This window comes from Lagopus leucura, unplaced genomic scaffold (genome assembly GCF_019238085.1).
Source record: "Lagopus leucura isolate 7727_CA_CO unplaced genomic scaffold, USGS_WTPT01 Super-Scaffold_100008, whole genome shotgun sequence".
In the NCBI taxonomy this organism is placed as follows: Eukaryota; Metazoa; Chordata; class Aves; order Galliformes; family Phasianidae; genus Lagopus; species Lagopus leucura.
Genome location: NW_024962265.1, coordinates 5,030,003 through 5,044,952, shown reverse-complemented (window position 1 = coordinate 5,044,952; position 14,950 = coordinate 5,030,003). Strand labels below are relative to the sequence as shown.

General features: G+C 42.3%; 1 protein-coding gene across 14 annotated transcripts in view; it reads right to left on the bottom strand.

Annotated features, from left to right (window-relative positions):
• Positions 1–14,950, bottom strand: part of CELF2 (CUGBP Elav-like family member 2) — a 367,962-nt gene that overhangs the window by 198,765 nt on the left and 154,247 nt on the right. For 2 of the 14 annotated variants that reach the window (XM_042872819.1, XM_042872824.1), the window contains exon 1: positions 6,221–6,489. The exons of 10 other annotated variants lie outside the window; for them this stretch is intronic. Coding sequence is in view for 1 of the 4 variants with exons in the window: in XM_042872817.1 (XP_042728751.1) it covers positions 12,728–12,759 (32 nt within the window). In the remaining 3 variants the exon portion in view is untranslated. 2 more of the 14 variants (XM_042872825.1, XM_042872817.1) reach the window with 2 other exon arrangements.

Below are 14,950 nucleotides of genomic sequence, written 5' to 3'. Positions count from 1 at the left end.
ATCAGGAGAATGTCTTCTGTACCAATTCAGCATGCAAGATCAAAACTTTAAAGGCAAGTCAGCAGATGTGAAAAATGTAAATCTTGGGTAAAGTACGCAATCAACAAAGGCAGAGAGGTGTTTGCTGTTGTTTGTGGTGTGTGTTTGTTTTGCTTTGCTTTCCAAGTGAAACCTTTTTAATGCTCCCTGACCTGTAAACGCCACTTTTAACAGAATGCAGGAAATAAATTAATAGTAGAAGTAAAAAAATAAATCTGAAAGTAAACTTGAGGAAACAGCCTCTTCAGCAGAGATGTTATTTTTTGATTCTTCAAAAGACACGGGCAATAATCTGGCAAGCAGCACTGTTACAGTAAGCCAATGCTCTTCAAAGCTAATTTTGGGTAGTGCAGTGTGTCAGGTCTCTTATTTGGACATTGTGTATATCCTCCAAAGGGAAAGTATCCTCCTAGGATTAACACTTACACAAATGAAATATTTCCCTGAAGATCACACTTAGAGCTTCCTTTATAAGGCTTCTAAATAGAAATGGTTGTTTATCATGTTATTAAATTTCTTCTCCCCCCCACCCCCTTTTTTTTTTTCCTCTCTCTCTCTCTGGATTACATTTAGCAAAATGAAAACTTCCTGAAGGCAATTACCTGGCTGCAATTCAAGGCATTCATAAACCTCACAGCTCCCTTTGGTGGGGGAAGGAGCCGCAAGACCAGGACAGCAGCTTTGAGATGCCCAACATCCCAAGGACACAGTCCTGATGGGCTCCACCAAACTTCTTCCTTAGGCTTCCACTCACTCCCAGTTCAGTGCTTGCCTCTTGTTTCGTATGAATTTGCATTTGACCCATTTTGTTTGCTCTCCTGGGGCCACAGGAGTCTGGCGTAGGCCCTGTGTTTCACAGTACACGCTGCTTCTTGGACTGATTTCCCTCCCCCCAGAGCTACTGCATATCATCTATGTAGATGATAACATGTTTGGTGCAACTTGGCTGCTTGCAAGTGCTGCAGCATGCAGGGGCTCATCACCTCTGCAGGCATATGGTGGCAAAGGTAGAGCAATTTTGCTGAACCCCATCCTAGTGAAGAGGGATGGCAAAGCCAAAGTTTCCATTAGGAAGCAGACAAGTTTTTTTTTGTTCCATCTCTGAAATTTTGTCTTCTTTGCAACTCTTTCATCTCTTTTCAGATGATAATATAAAATGGCACCTGTGTTTGGAGGACTGTTTGTGTCTATGGCAAGTGTACGTGCATAGGTGGAGTATTTCTAGGATTTCTTCTTTTTCAAAAGATAAATAATGTCGGTATCCCTTCTTTAGGCATTAAACCCATGTCCCTTATTACACAGAAAAGATTACACTTACACTCTCGTCTGAAACCAAAACAGCTGCCATCTTCACGGTGCCCAGTAAGCTATTAACTAAGCATGTAAATGGACAGTGTAGGATAGGAGACCTTCTTTTGGGATAATGTATGCAATTATGAATATGTAAGTTCTCATGTTCTGTTCTGACCTCTACTTACTAAAACGCTGACAAGGACTCTTGCCTTCTGACTGCAAGTCATGCTTTTGATGCATCCAAAACATTAACTACAAATCTAAATCAAAAATGAAAGAACATAAAACAGTTGGAGGACAAGGAATCCTCACCTACTTAAACAGAAAAACAGAAAACTGTCAAGTTTTCAGAGTTAAAATTTTAAAACATGAAACAAGTATGCTAATGGTTTGTGGATCTTGAGATAAACAAATATGCATCTTTTTAGGTTTTTATGCATTTCACAGAAATCTTAGGTTTTCCCAATCAAATTAAAGACTTTTATAGGTACGAAATTATTTTTAATGACCTGAACATAGCAGTACAATGGTGCAATTTACTGTACTCTATAAGGCCTATGAATATTTTTCTTTGCTATGTAAAGCTTATGCTCACTGTAAGCTTGATAAAACACAAAGATTAATGACAAAACCTGTTCTATGCCAGAGTTCATGAAGAGGAAAGTGGGATTTACAATGGAAAAAGCATGCATATCTTGCCTAGCATTTGAATATTTAACTTCAAGGAAATTCAGAACTTTCCCCTGTGATTTCCCCAAAAGAAAGCCTGAGATGCTGCAGGCAGTGTCCCAGAGCATTCACGTGCCAATGAAGAAATATTCAGACAACAGGATATGCTCCTGCAGGCCTGGCTGCCACTGCTGCCTTCCTTCAGTATTCAGATCACCACTTTGCAAGCTTTGCATCTGAGTTATTTCTTGAAGTGGCAGCTAGAAAAGAAAGGTCTCACGACAGCTTGGTTTGACTTCGTATGACGATCACATTACATTGGATAAACTAAGTGTAATGGTACGCGATAGGGGCAGGAACACTTGGGAGCAGTGCAGAGTACAGTTGGGGTTCTAATGCTCTCCCTTGCATGCTGGCAGCAGGGTTTCATTATCAGCCTCCATTTGCTGACAATCAGAAATCTAAGCCAAACAACAAAAATTTCCATCAAAGAATACTTATAGGGCAAATGGTTAACTAATTTGGAAAGCTGTTACTGAACTGCAGAACATGACTGGGAAAGAAAATCTGGAAAAGCTGAGAAGGCTGAATTTTGATGCAGACCAAATTCTGGAAGCAAAGAAGCAAAAAAACCCCAACCTCTCAGACTTTTATTATTTTTTGTCTTTAAATAAAGGCCCATAATGTTATAGTGAAGTGAATATGTGAAAACACATTTTCACACTGATAAAAGTTTTAAATGATGAGCCCTAGACAGAAATACTTACATACATACTATGCTTTGAATCTAACAGCTCAAAATCATGGAAGCAACTGAAAATTCAGGTTGATTGTATTCTTAATACAATGTTGGTAAGCCTGATGGCTTGCCATTGCCTAGCAATTCCTGGTGTGCAATGACTAGTACTCCATGTTTCCTGAATACTGAGAGAAGAATACAAGTTCCAATGCTAATTTCAAACTTTCTGGATTTTCAAGTACTTGGTCACAGTGCCTAAATGCTATTATGTTGTTTTTCCATACATTAAAACAAGATTTAGGTTCTTATGGGAATGAAAATTATAGACTTGTAAATGAAGATAACTGTATTAATAGGAAAAAAGTTGTGTTTCTAACAAATGCAAAGGATTTCTCGGAAGGATAAGAGAAGACAAGATTTCAGGTTCCCAGGATTTTGATGCAAAATTCTGCAGAGGATCTGCAAGAAGACCTCCTCCCAACACCAACTGAAGCTGCTCTTTTGTCTTTTTGGCCAAGCTATGCAGACCTTACAGCTTAAAACTGGAATATCTACACAGCTACAAATACCCACACCATGGGGTGCTTGATCTCCATGCTGTAATGGAGTTTCCCATGCAAAGGTCATGGCCTGCAGCAGTATGAGACTCGCATGACTCACCACTGCAAAAGCACTCTCCTTTTTCCTCATCAAACCTTACATTTGTGGGCAAGAGCAGTGCCCAATGTACAGTACCTAACAGGCCTTCTCTGTAAGCTCATAAGACATGCTTTGTACAAGGTTTTCCACCAGGAAAATACTAATGGGCTGAAATCTAAAATTTTCTGGAGATATGCATCAAGTCTTTCAGGCTATTTTCCTATTCTCCCCATTGGGATTTTGAAAGAATGTGCCTTTGGCTAGTTGCAAGAGCAAGCAACTTTGGCTTGCTTTATAGGGAAAAGGAGGTTTGCCACTCACTGAGGTCAAGGTGGATCATTGTATTTGATGATCTTAATGGTCTTTTCCAGCCTCGATGATCCTACGATTCTAAGGTGTGAGCAGGGCTGTCTCTCTCTGTACCTTCCTTACCACACACATGGCAGTGTAGAGAACCATGTCCTAGAAAGAAAATGCTGGAAAGGTCTGATGAGCAGAGAGCCATCATTGCATCACCTGGCATCACCAACTTTGAAAGAGACTCAAAAAATGTAAGAGAACCAAAGCCCAAGAGACAGAAAGAATCATGAATGTATTGTAACCAGCTTGTGTCCTCTCCAATTAATGAAGAGTCAGGCAAATTGGACTGCCTACAGACAGAGAAGCCTGTCTGTCATCCCCCAGCCTGTCCCCCACCTCCAGGGCCAGAGACAGCACAGAGATCTGTCCCAGAACTGGCTCTGCTGCCTCTTCACAATCACTTCGCTGAGGCCTGGGTCCTAATCACAAAGCGAGGAGAAACAGTGATGGGGAAGGAAAGCCATGGGGTTTTGCAAAGAAGGAGGCATTGGGCCTGGTACATCAAGCCTTCTGGAAGGGAAAAACATCCATGGTAAAACCTGGGAAGTTTAACATACTTCAACCCACCCTGTCCCACTACATGCTGTCTTCTGGGACTGCCCTTCACCCATGCAGTAGCCATGAATTATAAAATCATAGAATCACTAAGGTTGGAAAAGACCTAAAAGATCACCCAGTCCAACCGTTCACCTATTCCCAATAGCTCCTACTAAACCATGTCCCTCAACACAACATCCAGCCTTTCCTTGAACACCCCCAGGGTCGGTGATTCCACCACCTCCCTGGGCAGTCCATTCCAGTGCCTGACCACCCTTTCTGAAAAGTAATACTTCCTCATGTCCAGCCTGAATCTCCCCTGCCATAGCTTGAAACCATTCCCCCTGGTCCTATCACTAATGACACGAGAGAAGAGGCCGACTCCTAGCTCACTACAACCTCCCTTCAGGAAGTTATAGAGAGCAATAAGGTCTCCCCTGAGCCTCCTCTTCTCCAGGCTGAACATTCCCAGCTCCTTCAGCCTCTCCTCATATGGCCTGTGTTCCAGACCCCTCACCAGCTTTGTTGCCCTTCTTGAGCCCTCCAGGGCCTCAATATCTTTCTTGCAGTGAGGGGCCCAAAACTGGACACAGTACTCGAGGTGCGGCCTCACGAGTGCTGAATATAGGGGAACAATCACCTCTCTGCTCCTGCTTGCAACACTGTTCTGATGCAAGCCAGGATGCCATTGGCCTTCTTGGCCACCTGGGCACACTGTCGGCTCATGTTCAGCCGAGCATCAATCAATACCCCCAGGTCCATTTCCTCTACGCAGTCCTCCAGCCACACCGCCCCAAGCCTGTAGCGTCGCCTGGGGTTGTTGTGACCAAAGTGCAGGACCCGGCATTTGGCCTTGTTGAAACTCATCCCATTGGCTCCAGCCCAGCTCTCCAGCCTGTCCAGATCCCTCTGTAGGGCCTCGCTACCCCCAGGCAGATCCACACTTCCAGCCAATTTGGTGTCATCTGCAAATTTACTGAGGGTGCACTCGATGCCCTCATCCAGGTCATCAATAAAGATATTGAAGATGACAGGCCCCAGCACCGACCCCTGGGGAACACCACTCACGACTGGTCGCAAGCTGGATTTGACTCCATTCACCACCACTCTCTGTGCCCGGCCCTCCAGCCAGCTCCTTACCCAGCCAAGAGTGTACCCATCCAAGCCTCTGGCTGCCAGCTTCTGCAGGAGAATGCTGTGGGAGACAGTGTCAAAGGCTTTGCTGAAGTCTAGGTAGACCACATCAACAGCCTTTCCTTCATCCACCAGATGGGTCACTAGATCATAGAAGGAGATCAGGTTGGTCAAACAGGACCTGCCCTTCATGAACCCATGCTGGCTAGGCCTGATCCCCCGGTCACCCTGCACATGCCGCATGATCTCCCTCAAAATACCTCTGACTAGGAAGCCTAGCTCACATTAGTAGTCAGTTTTGTCTCAGCAAAAAACACCTAAAACATATGGATATGAATGTTTCTTTGACATGCATACCTTCCACAAACACTAATCACATACCTACTATGAATCCAACAGATCTGTTCTGAGCAGGGAGCTTTGTGCAAGCACAGCCTAATGTACTGTGTGGCAAGACATTTACAACAGGAGCAAAGCTTATCTCCACATCTGATCCTTTCAAGAGTCTTTCTTCCCAAAACTAAACCAAGATGCAAACCCTCCAGTGGATACAATCTTCTGACAGAACATGAATGCTACTGTATTAAGTTCCTTCACACAGCACCTAACACACTCAGAGTGGTCAATAAACAACAACGTGCTGCACATGATCCAGCAGCACCGCCAGCACAGCAGGAGACACAGACGTAGCATAAAAAGCAAAAAATGTCATATCAAGGATAGCATTTAAAATGCCTGTTTCAGTGAAATTGTATTCTTTGGTGATATCACAAGCACATAAAGCAAAACCACCACCCCAAAGTGACTCACCAAGTGTTTATTTCACCAGCTTGGGACAACAGCACCTGAGCCTGCCAGCAGCCCCAGGCCGCTCACCCCGTCTCTACCTGCAGGCAGCAGAACAGACACACGGCAACCAGCTGCTCAGTTGTACTCCATATCACTTGCTTTCAGCCTTCCTGAACTTCCCACTTCTTCACATAGGAAAGCAGAAGTATGACACTCACTGCATTCTTTTTCCCCTCAGTAGCAAAGTTTAGCACTTCTGAGAAACAGCCAGAGTAACGCTGTTTCAGAAAGCGCAAGTGATCTGCGCTATCTTCCAGTCAGCCTGGTAATATGTTACACCCAGAATCCTATTTAGCAGTTTACATAATTCACAGTTTCTCTGGTTACACACTTTGTAAAATATGACATCCAGCTGGGAAAGCTGGTCTACTTTATTGTTGTACACTTGCTTTATATCATCCAAATATCAATTAAAGCAACAACAACAACAACAAAACAACTATAAGGCAAATATCTTCACATTTTCACTTGTATATACACAGACAAAATGCTTGCTGTCATTCAAAGGGGAAAAATATCCTTGTCTGAAATGTAAACTGACTGTGCAGTGCTAGGAATCACGTATAATTTAAAACAAACAACAACAGAGAAAAACAACAAATAAACTTGAAAAGTGAACAGACATACTTAAATTCTACATCAGCTGTTTTAACGGTGCAGTTCTTCTGAGAAGTGAAATTTAATCAGAACATGTTGTCAAATAACAGAGCTATATCCCACAAAGTCAACACGATGACATTTTAAGAATACAGCAGATATAGAGCTTTTACTGGCATATATGCACTTAGCAAATATTAGAAAAATCAATCAGAAACAAAATGCAAAACTCTGAAATGAGCACATGCCTTGTGTTATTCATTTCCAATCCTAATTGTTTGATTTAATTCATCGGGATTTATATATGCACCAGTACACTACTGAAACAGCTAAAATTAAATACATCCCATTTTTTTCCCCAGAAAAGTAATGGACTTTAGCAGTCATTTTATTGCAGTGAGAGATATTAACAAACAATTCTGCTCCTAACTCCAGGTTACAATGTAAGTGGATCAATTGATCACTTGCAAAAGGCAAAGTTTTGCTTGATGCTGAGGGCAAACCACATCAATAAAGTTCTGACCAGACCATTCATTATTTTCAGTAGAAATCCAGTCACAGTCTAAATACCACCCAAAGTATTTGCTCTGATTTGTGGTCCATGGGAAAAAAAAAATAAATAAATAAAAAATTACCATATAAACAGGAAAGGCCATGGACTGAACCTACTCCTGTGTTGCACCTAAACCATGCTGATCTATAAGAACGTACCAAACCTGCTATGGAAGATTTTACCACTCAAAAAATAAGACACAAACAGAGGAAAATGCATGTGCCACAAGATTTACCTGCTTGGTATATGCTATTTTTCATGCCTAGCTCTCACGGCTCTCACGACAGGTTACAAGAGTAAGCGAAGTGATCTGTAACTGGAATAAAGTTAAGTAGGGCAACAGAGAAAGTCAGCAGGTTATTCCACTGGAAGAAACTGCCTACAACATGCACTGGATTAACAAACAGTACTATTGCTTCAGGAAAAAGTAAATTTGATACCCCGGGGGGGGGGGGGAAAGAAGTTTAATTAATTAGTAGGGTCTACCACCATGCATTTAATGCATGCAAAACCCTAAGGTCTGTATTTAAAGTTACATATATGTATTACATACAAACAAAGCAGTTTAGAGGATAAAAACTGAAATCAGATCAGGGAGAAAAACTGTGCTGCATAACTCAGGCGCTAAAATCACTACAGAAGAGTAACAGCTAATGAAATATTTACAAATCAACGTTAATATCATTAGACTTCAAAGGACATCACCTTCTCAGCATCAGCTTCTTGCACTGATCATCTGCAGTAAGCACTCACACCAGGTTGTTTTCAGGAGCTTCTTTCCAACCACACCAGCTCAAATCAAAACACCAATCCTCTAAAAGCCATGAACCGCCCTTGCAAAGATCTGTTCTGCACCTTCTCAAGTCCACTCCTGGATTTCTCATGAACTTTGTCAATGATTTACTATTTCCATGGGAAGAATAGGAAAGCGCTTAAGAACAAGAAGATATTAAACACTCACAAGGAGATAAGAGGCTTTGGAACATGAACATTATATTATTTGCAAAACCTTCTTCCAGATCTTACATATTCTGTTCATTTACATGACAGCAAACGGTAGAACTACAATAAACATTTTAATTGTGTTGTATTATTTTGTGTAAGAGCTTGACATTTTTATTTTCTCTAAGGAGAAGCACTGCCTATATGCTCTCTAGTGGATGAACAGGGTTTTTACAAGGTCCCTCCTTCTCTCTCCTTTAAATGTGATCAAATACAAATTGCTTTTATTCTGCCAGTATCCCAGTCCAAGATTTTGTGTTTGTCTAGCAACAACGACACACAACCAAAGCAGGACAGAGAGCAGCTCCTCCTCAATTTCCCTAATGCTTCAGGTGCTATCTGTGCCAGGGAAGTGAGAACACCACAGAAACTCTTATATGAACATTGGCAAGGACTATGTGTGAATGGATGATCATGAAATTCTTTTCATCCACACTTTGAAACTGATGTTCCTGTAATTGCTATCCACACGTGAAGCCTTTCTGAGGCAATGCCACAATTTCTTCCAGTATTTGAAAGGAGCATATAAACAGGAGGGAGAACAACTGTTTACGAGGGCAGATAGCAATAGGACAAGGGGAAATAGTTTTAAACTAAGATAGGTGAGGTTTAGGTTAGATATTAGAAGGAAGTTTCTCCACACAGAGAGTGGTGACACACTGGAACAGGTTGCCCAAGGAGGTTATGGATGCCCCATCTCTGGAGGCATCCAAGGTCAGGCTGGATGTGGCTCTGGGCAGCCCGGACTGCTGGTTGGCGACCCTACACATAGCAGGGGATTGGAATTGGATGATCATTGTGGTCCTTTTCAATCCAGGCCTTTCCATGATTCTATGAAATTCATGAGCAACTGTACCATTTTGGAAATCAATATCCTGTCCTGCATTTCAGGATACCAAACTGCCATGGTACGAATGCACCCAGCAGCATTCCATCCCTGGCGCCCTGCTGCCCAGAAGTCCCAGCTAGAAGGAAAGAGGCTATTGGCAGATTGTTTCCCGGAATTATGTCATTTTTCCAGGCTGAAAGGGTGTTGGGGAGGGATGCAAGACAACTCAAAAGTTTAATATAACTAAAACCTACCATGATTTCAGAACAAATTTTGCATCCCTGTGCAGATTTATCCCTTTGCAGGAAGAAAATGAGCCAGCATTCAGCACGCTCAGATTTAGAGGTCAGTGCTAAGCACTGCTACAAAATCCTTACCTTTGCTTTTACCAATTTTTGAATAAATCAAATGCAATTGGCAGTTGGGGTGATGACCTCTCATCAACACTAACTTAAAATGAGCTGCCCTAAAAGGCAGACAGATTTTTCCAGTTTTGATAGGGAATCGTGAGCAAATCATGAGCAAGTCATGATCCAGCACTGTGCCCACCCAGACAGCAGGTGCACAAGTTGAAAGAGCCCATATTCCTTTAGATTAGGTATATTCACCACTTCTTAATAATTTATAAGTCACTTAGCTTTCCAATTACAGTCATGATAGTCATAAAGGAAAGGAGAGTTTGTTAGAGTTGGCAAAATACAGAGAAGCATATTATAAATTACTCTGGGAAAAGGCTTTGATGCCCAGTTTTGGGGGGCTTGGTAGATACCATTCCTCATAAGTCCACTTTTTCAGAAATTAAAGGAATTTACTTATTTTAATAGAGGATATAGGTTTCTATTCATCAGAAAGCATTCTTTCCTAGCTAGAGGGCATAATCACCGTTCACATCTAGACAATATACATTTAATTATTTTTATTGGCTAATAGAGTCTCTATCAACATGGAAAGAAAACACACTTTCAGAACTATCATCAGAAATTAGCATGCTCACAACAAACAGTTCAGCCCTGTGAGATAAGCCACTGTACGGGATGGCATCTTAAAGGCTGGGGATGGGGATGTCCTGAACGAAGCTTTGACCACTGGAATGAAAACAAAACAGAACAAAGAAAATCCTGAAGTCCCTCTGTTCCTTCCCTGCTCATCTTCTTTTTCTTTTTCTTTTTTTTACTGTGATTTTTGATTTTTTTAATTTTTTTTTTTTTTTTAAAGATACTTTTATACATTGCCCTTTTTGTATGCAGACAATCATTCATCTCCTTCTAAGCTTTTGAAAGCCAGCATCTTCATGGATCACCTTATGCAGAGACTTCAATTTGAGTTTGCCTTGAAACCTTTCATTAAAGCAGCACACTTTAAAACTGCCTCTCTTTTCTGGTGCCTTCTCATGGCATTAGAAATCTCCACACACCACCTTGTCCTGTCTCAGATGTCTGAAGTCCCAGTGTCACAGACTATATAAGTCTCACCATAACAGGTCTCTATAATAAATGAACAGAAGCAGACACCTCAGGGCCATTTGTTTGATCTCACATCTGCATCTCAAAGAGTTGGATAGTCCCCATAACTCCCCTGGTGCCCCCTTACCCTCCACAGGAAACAAATATGCAAGGGTGCAACCTCAGATTTCTGAGGATGCTTGAGTCAAGGCAGATAACGTCTGATTTAATTCTCTCTCAAAAAACCCGATATTTAGGGACTCATAGATTGAAACCCACTGCTGTAGTGTAACTGAAAACTACACAGGGTGAATGCTGATACCACTGTAGGAACTGGCATTTTGGCTGGGAAAGGCACTTCTGCTAATGAACAACACAATTTCAACTGCAACAGCAGAAGGATGGCAATACCGGCATTCACCTTGCACGCGGGCAGCTCATTCTGCAGTCTCTGCCACCCTACCTGTTTTGTTAGCATGACCTGTTGCAGAAAGGAAGAAAGTCTGCAAGTACATCCATGCGGAAGCCTTACTTCAAAAACAGTGCCTATTAAGTGCCAGGTACGACCTGTTTCACATTCCATCCTCTTGCAAATACAACCATCCATCAAGCTTGTCTTTTCCCTGCAAGCTTCTCTAAGGGAGAGGCAGAAACACAGATGCTGCAGGGTGACTTTCCTCAAGCTCCAGCTCCTTCCTGTCTCTTTGCCTTTCCCAGCTCTGCCCAGGAGAGGAGTTCAGTGCTGTCCAATCTGAGAGCACCAATGAAAGCTGCACTGATGGACTTGTGTGTGCAGGGTGTACCAGGAGCTTTCCCCTGAAAAATGGCTGGGGTAGTAACATGAGGTTGCAGCAGCCCAAGAAAGTTGACATCAGAGTGAAACAATGCAAGAACAGCATTGGGAAAGCTTGTCATGGGCATGGATGCCTCCTGCAGAGGACCTGCTCCATGATCCTGCAGGGAAATGCCCACCTGGTGCTGAAGGGTTACACACATTTCTGTTTTTTTCTACAGTGGAGGCCAAATGGCTGCTGGCCCAACCCCAGGTGGTGGAGCTCCCTCCCTGTGCCCAGAAGCAACTGCTATTTGTCTATCAGCTCTGGAAAGTTCAGGGGAATGTGTGCGCTGGGGAGGCTGACAGCCCCTCTGAGGCATGTCGTCAGCTGCTCTGCACACCACCGAAACAGAGGAGATGAAGGAAAGCAGGCTGCACCTTGCTATAGGAGCCATGTTCCTCCTTAAGCATCCCTGAAGGCATCATTACATTTGCAGTCATTAGGGCTCTCCCTGCTCTACAGATAGGGAAGAGGTGGATAACAACTACTATAGGAGGACATCCAAATAAATGCTGCAGCTCACCACTGCACTCCAAGCAATAGCTCGATCATTTGAAAACATGCAGGCTGTCAGTCCCCTATCACTTATCATTTTAATTGACTGCCATTTCACAAACTTCTTCCAACCTGGGAGCCTGCATCCTACTTCCATTCTGCAAACCCATCACAAACCCTCTTGAGCATTCTCCTTTTTTTTATTTTCTTTATTTTGCACTTATTTTTCCAAAACGTCTCCCATGAGAAGCTGGAATTTGCTAGTCAGAAGCATGGCATGTGTATTTGTACAGTACTGGCCACTTTCACAAGGGCCTGCTTGTGAACAGCAGAACAAAAGAACAGCCAAGAAGGTCTTCCACTACTTTCTTTTTTTTTGTCTTGGGTTTCAGAGGAGTTCCTTTTTAATCACAACACAGCAATGGCAAACCCCGACAGGAGATTTATTTTCTCATCTACATTAGCTTCTGACAGCACCCTTTTTTGCACCCTCAAAAAACATTCAGAACATCCATTCTTCACTCCGTAACACTTTCCTCATGCTTAATCACTTCCAAAATGTTCCTTTTTTTATCACTCCCTCTCTTCTCACTCGTTTCTTGTACCATTTATTTCCCAGGACTCTGCAATTTTTCAAACTGTTCCTTTTGGAGGGCAGCACCTCCTTGACTATGCTAAAATCCCTCCTGAAAACACACCTGCTGAGAGGCTCACCAGAAATTAGTCCCGTGGATTGTGTTTCTCATTGGCCTTTGCCTGCCTGTTCTCAAAGCCCAGACTCACCTACCCGGGAGCACAGACTTCAGCTGGGAACAATGCAGAGAGGGGGAGGGAGGAACACCTCCAGAGGATCATTCTGAGCACCTAAGATTTAATGTAATAGAACTATTAATAATACATAAGAAAAGAATTATCCAGAGCTTTTTAGTCAGAAAAATCTACAGCCCAAGCCCCGTCTGAATTGAAGAGATTTTTTTCTGCTCACTGGGACATGAATTAGTACCAAGTACATAACCTACATTTCCAGTCAAACGTGCAGCATTGCATACAGCTCTCGCTCTGTGCTTTAGTTCCTTATTCCAAGTTCCTTATTCCATGTATAATTCCAAGCATTTCAGTTTTGCACCAAAATGCACTTGTCATTTACTGCCCATCACATCAGCTGTCAACACTTCTTAAAATCCTGATCCATTGTTCCCAGTCATTAACTCTGTCTCCAGTATCAGTATTTATAGCCCTGCGTTAGATAGATGGCTTGTTTGCAGTGCAGGCACCCAAACTGCAGTTGCTGGTTTCTCTCCCTCCCCTCTTTTTGCACACTAAATGCACAGAGCTGAATTCCCTGAGTAATGAGAGACAAAGTACTTAATGTACAAACTGGACAACACCCTTAGTTGTGGAGGCACTTTTATCATGAAAACGAGCATACATTAAATGCTTCGCTGAATTAATGCCTAATTTCCAGAGCATTAAAACCCTGAGCTCCTTCTTTAAAAACCAATCTTAGCCCCACTCCTACTTCAGTACAACCTGAAAGTTTCCACTGAGCACCAACTTATCTGTGCTCTCTCAAATGGTGTCTAATTCAAGTTTCTAATCTGCGGCTTTTTATCTTATTCATTGCTCCCTGAATGTGGAATTCACTATCTATTTACAAAGGGGAAGTAAGTACTACCACTGTTTCCTAGACAACAGGAGAGCAAAATTAACTCTACTCCCACCCCTTCCAAAACAGGCGGTGATGTTGAATTTTGCTAACAGAAACATATTAAAGAAAAGCTATAGCTAAAAATATATATAAAAAGCAATGCATGGCAAAACACATTTGATGCTGCTGTGTCATGAAAGCATACCTTGCGTAACACTCACTGTCCCTTCAAAAACAAAACACAGCTTGCTTCAGCTACAGAGCCTACAAATTCATCTTGTGATAATTAGAACAGAGAAAAGAAATCTGAAAAATTTCACTCATTTAGCGTGGGTAAAAATCCCTCTTCCTCAGCAGGGCACACAAACAGAATTTTGCAGTGTATCAGCTTCGCGTGACATTTTAGTAGGGGTGGGGAAGAATTTACAAATAGGAGAGTTTGCAGAAAAACAAAGTGCAAATTAAACTGAATCTGCTGCACTGGGTTTTGGCATACTGCAATACACTTGGCATGCTAACAATACACTGAAGGATATTCATCCAAGGGGATGAATTCGAACTGCCTGAACCTTTTCTCGTAGTCTGGAACTCACAGATTCTACATGCTGCAAAACCAGTACCTACTTCTACATCATTTCATTGTAAAGCTGCTGGACCGCTCAATTTTAAGGTGACACAAAAGGGAAGAGGAGATTGTTAGACACCAATAAAACAAAACTATTTCTCCTTGTTTTATATTTCAGTTCTTTATGATTAGTTTTATGGAGCCCTGAGGACCTGGGGGTCTTTTTGTAGTTGTGTTTAGTAGCCTTTTGCCTGGGCTGTGCCCAGGCAATTTGAGTGAGGTCATACAACACAGAACCAGAGTAATTCAAGAGAATTTACAATACAAACAGAAGTGATTTGGAGCACCATATATATTTACGAGAGATGTGAAGATAGAGATTTTTTTCTCTACAAGGAAAGACTCCAAAGCACCACAGTAGTCCTCTGCAGGTATGTATGACAGAACAGCACAGTCTGCAAGCCTGGATTGTAGCATGGTTTTTATAGCTCCTGGAAGTTTTTAGTGTGAAGTGCCTTTAGGATAAGAACACCATGCAGTGAGGCTGCAACTACCAACATGAGAACACTCTGAATGGTCACCAACTTCTCAGGTATACAATTATGAGAGGTATCTCCTTGCCTTCCCAGCAGTCAGTACCACATCATGTTCAATATGAAGGAGATGAGAAGTATGGTCCTTTATTTTTTTCGTTCCTTTGCTTTTTCATTCCCTTCCCCCTTTG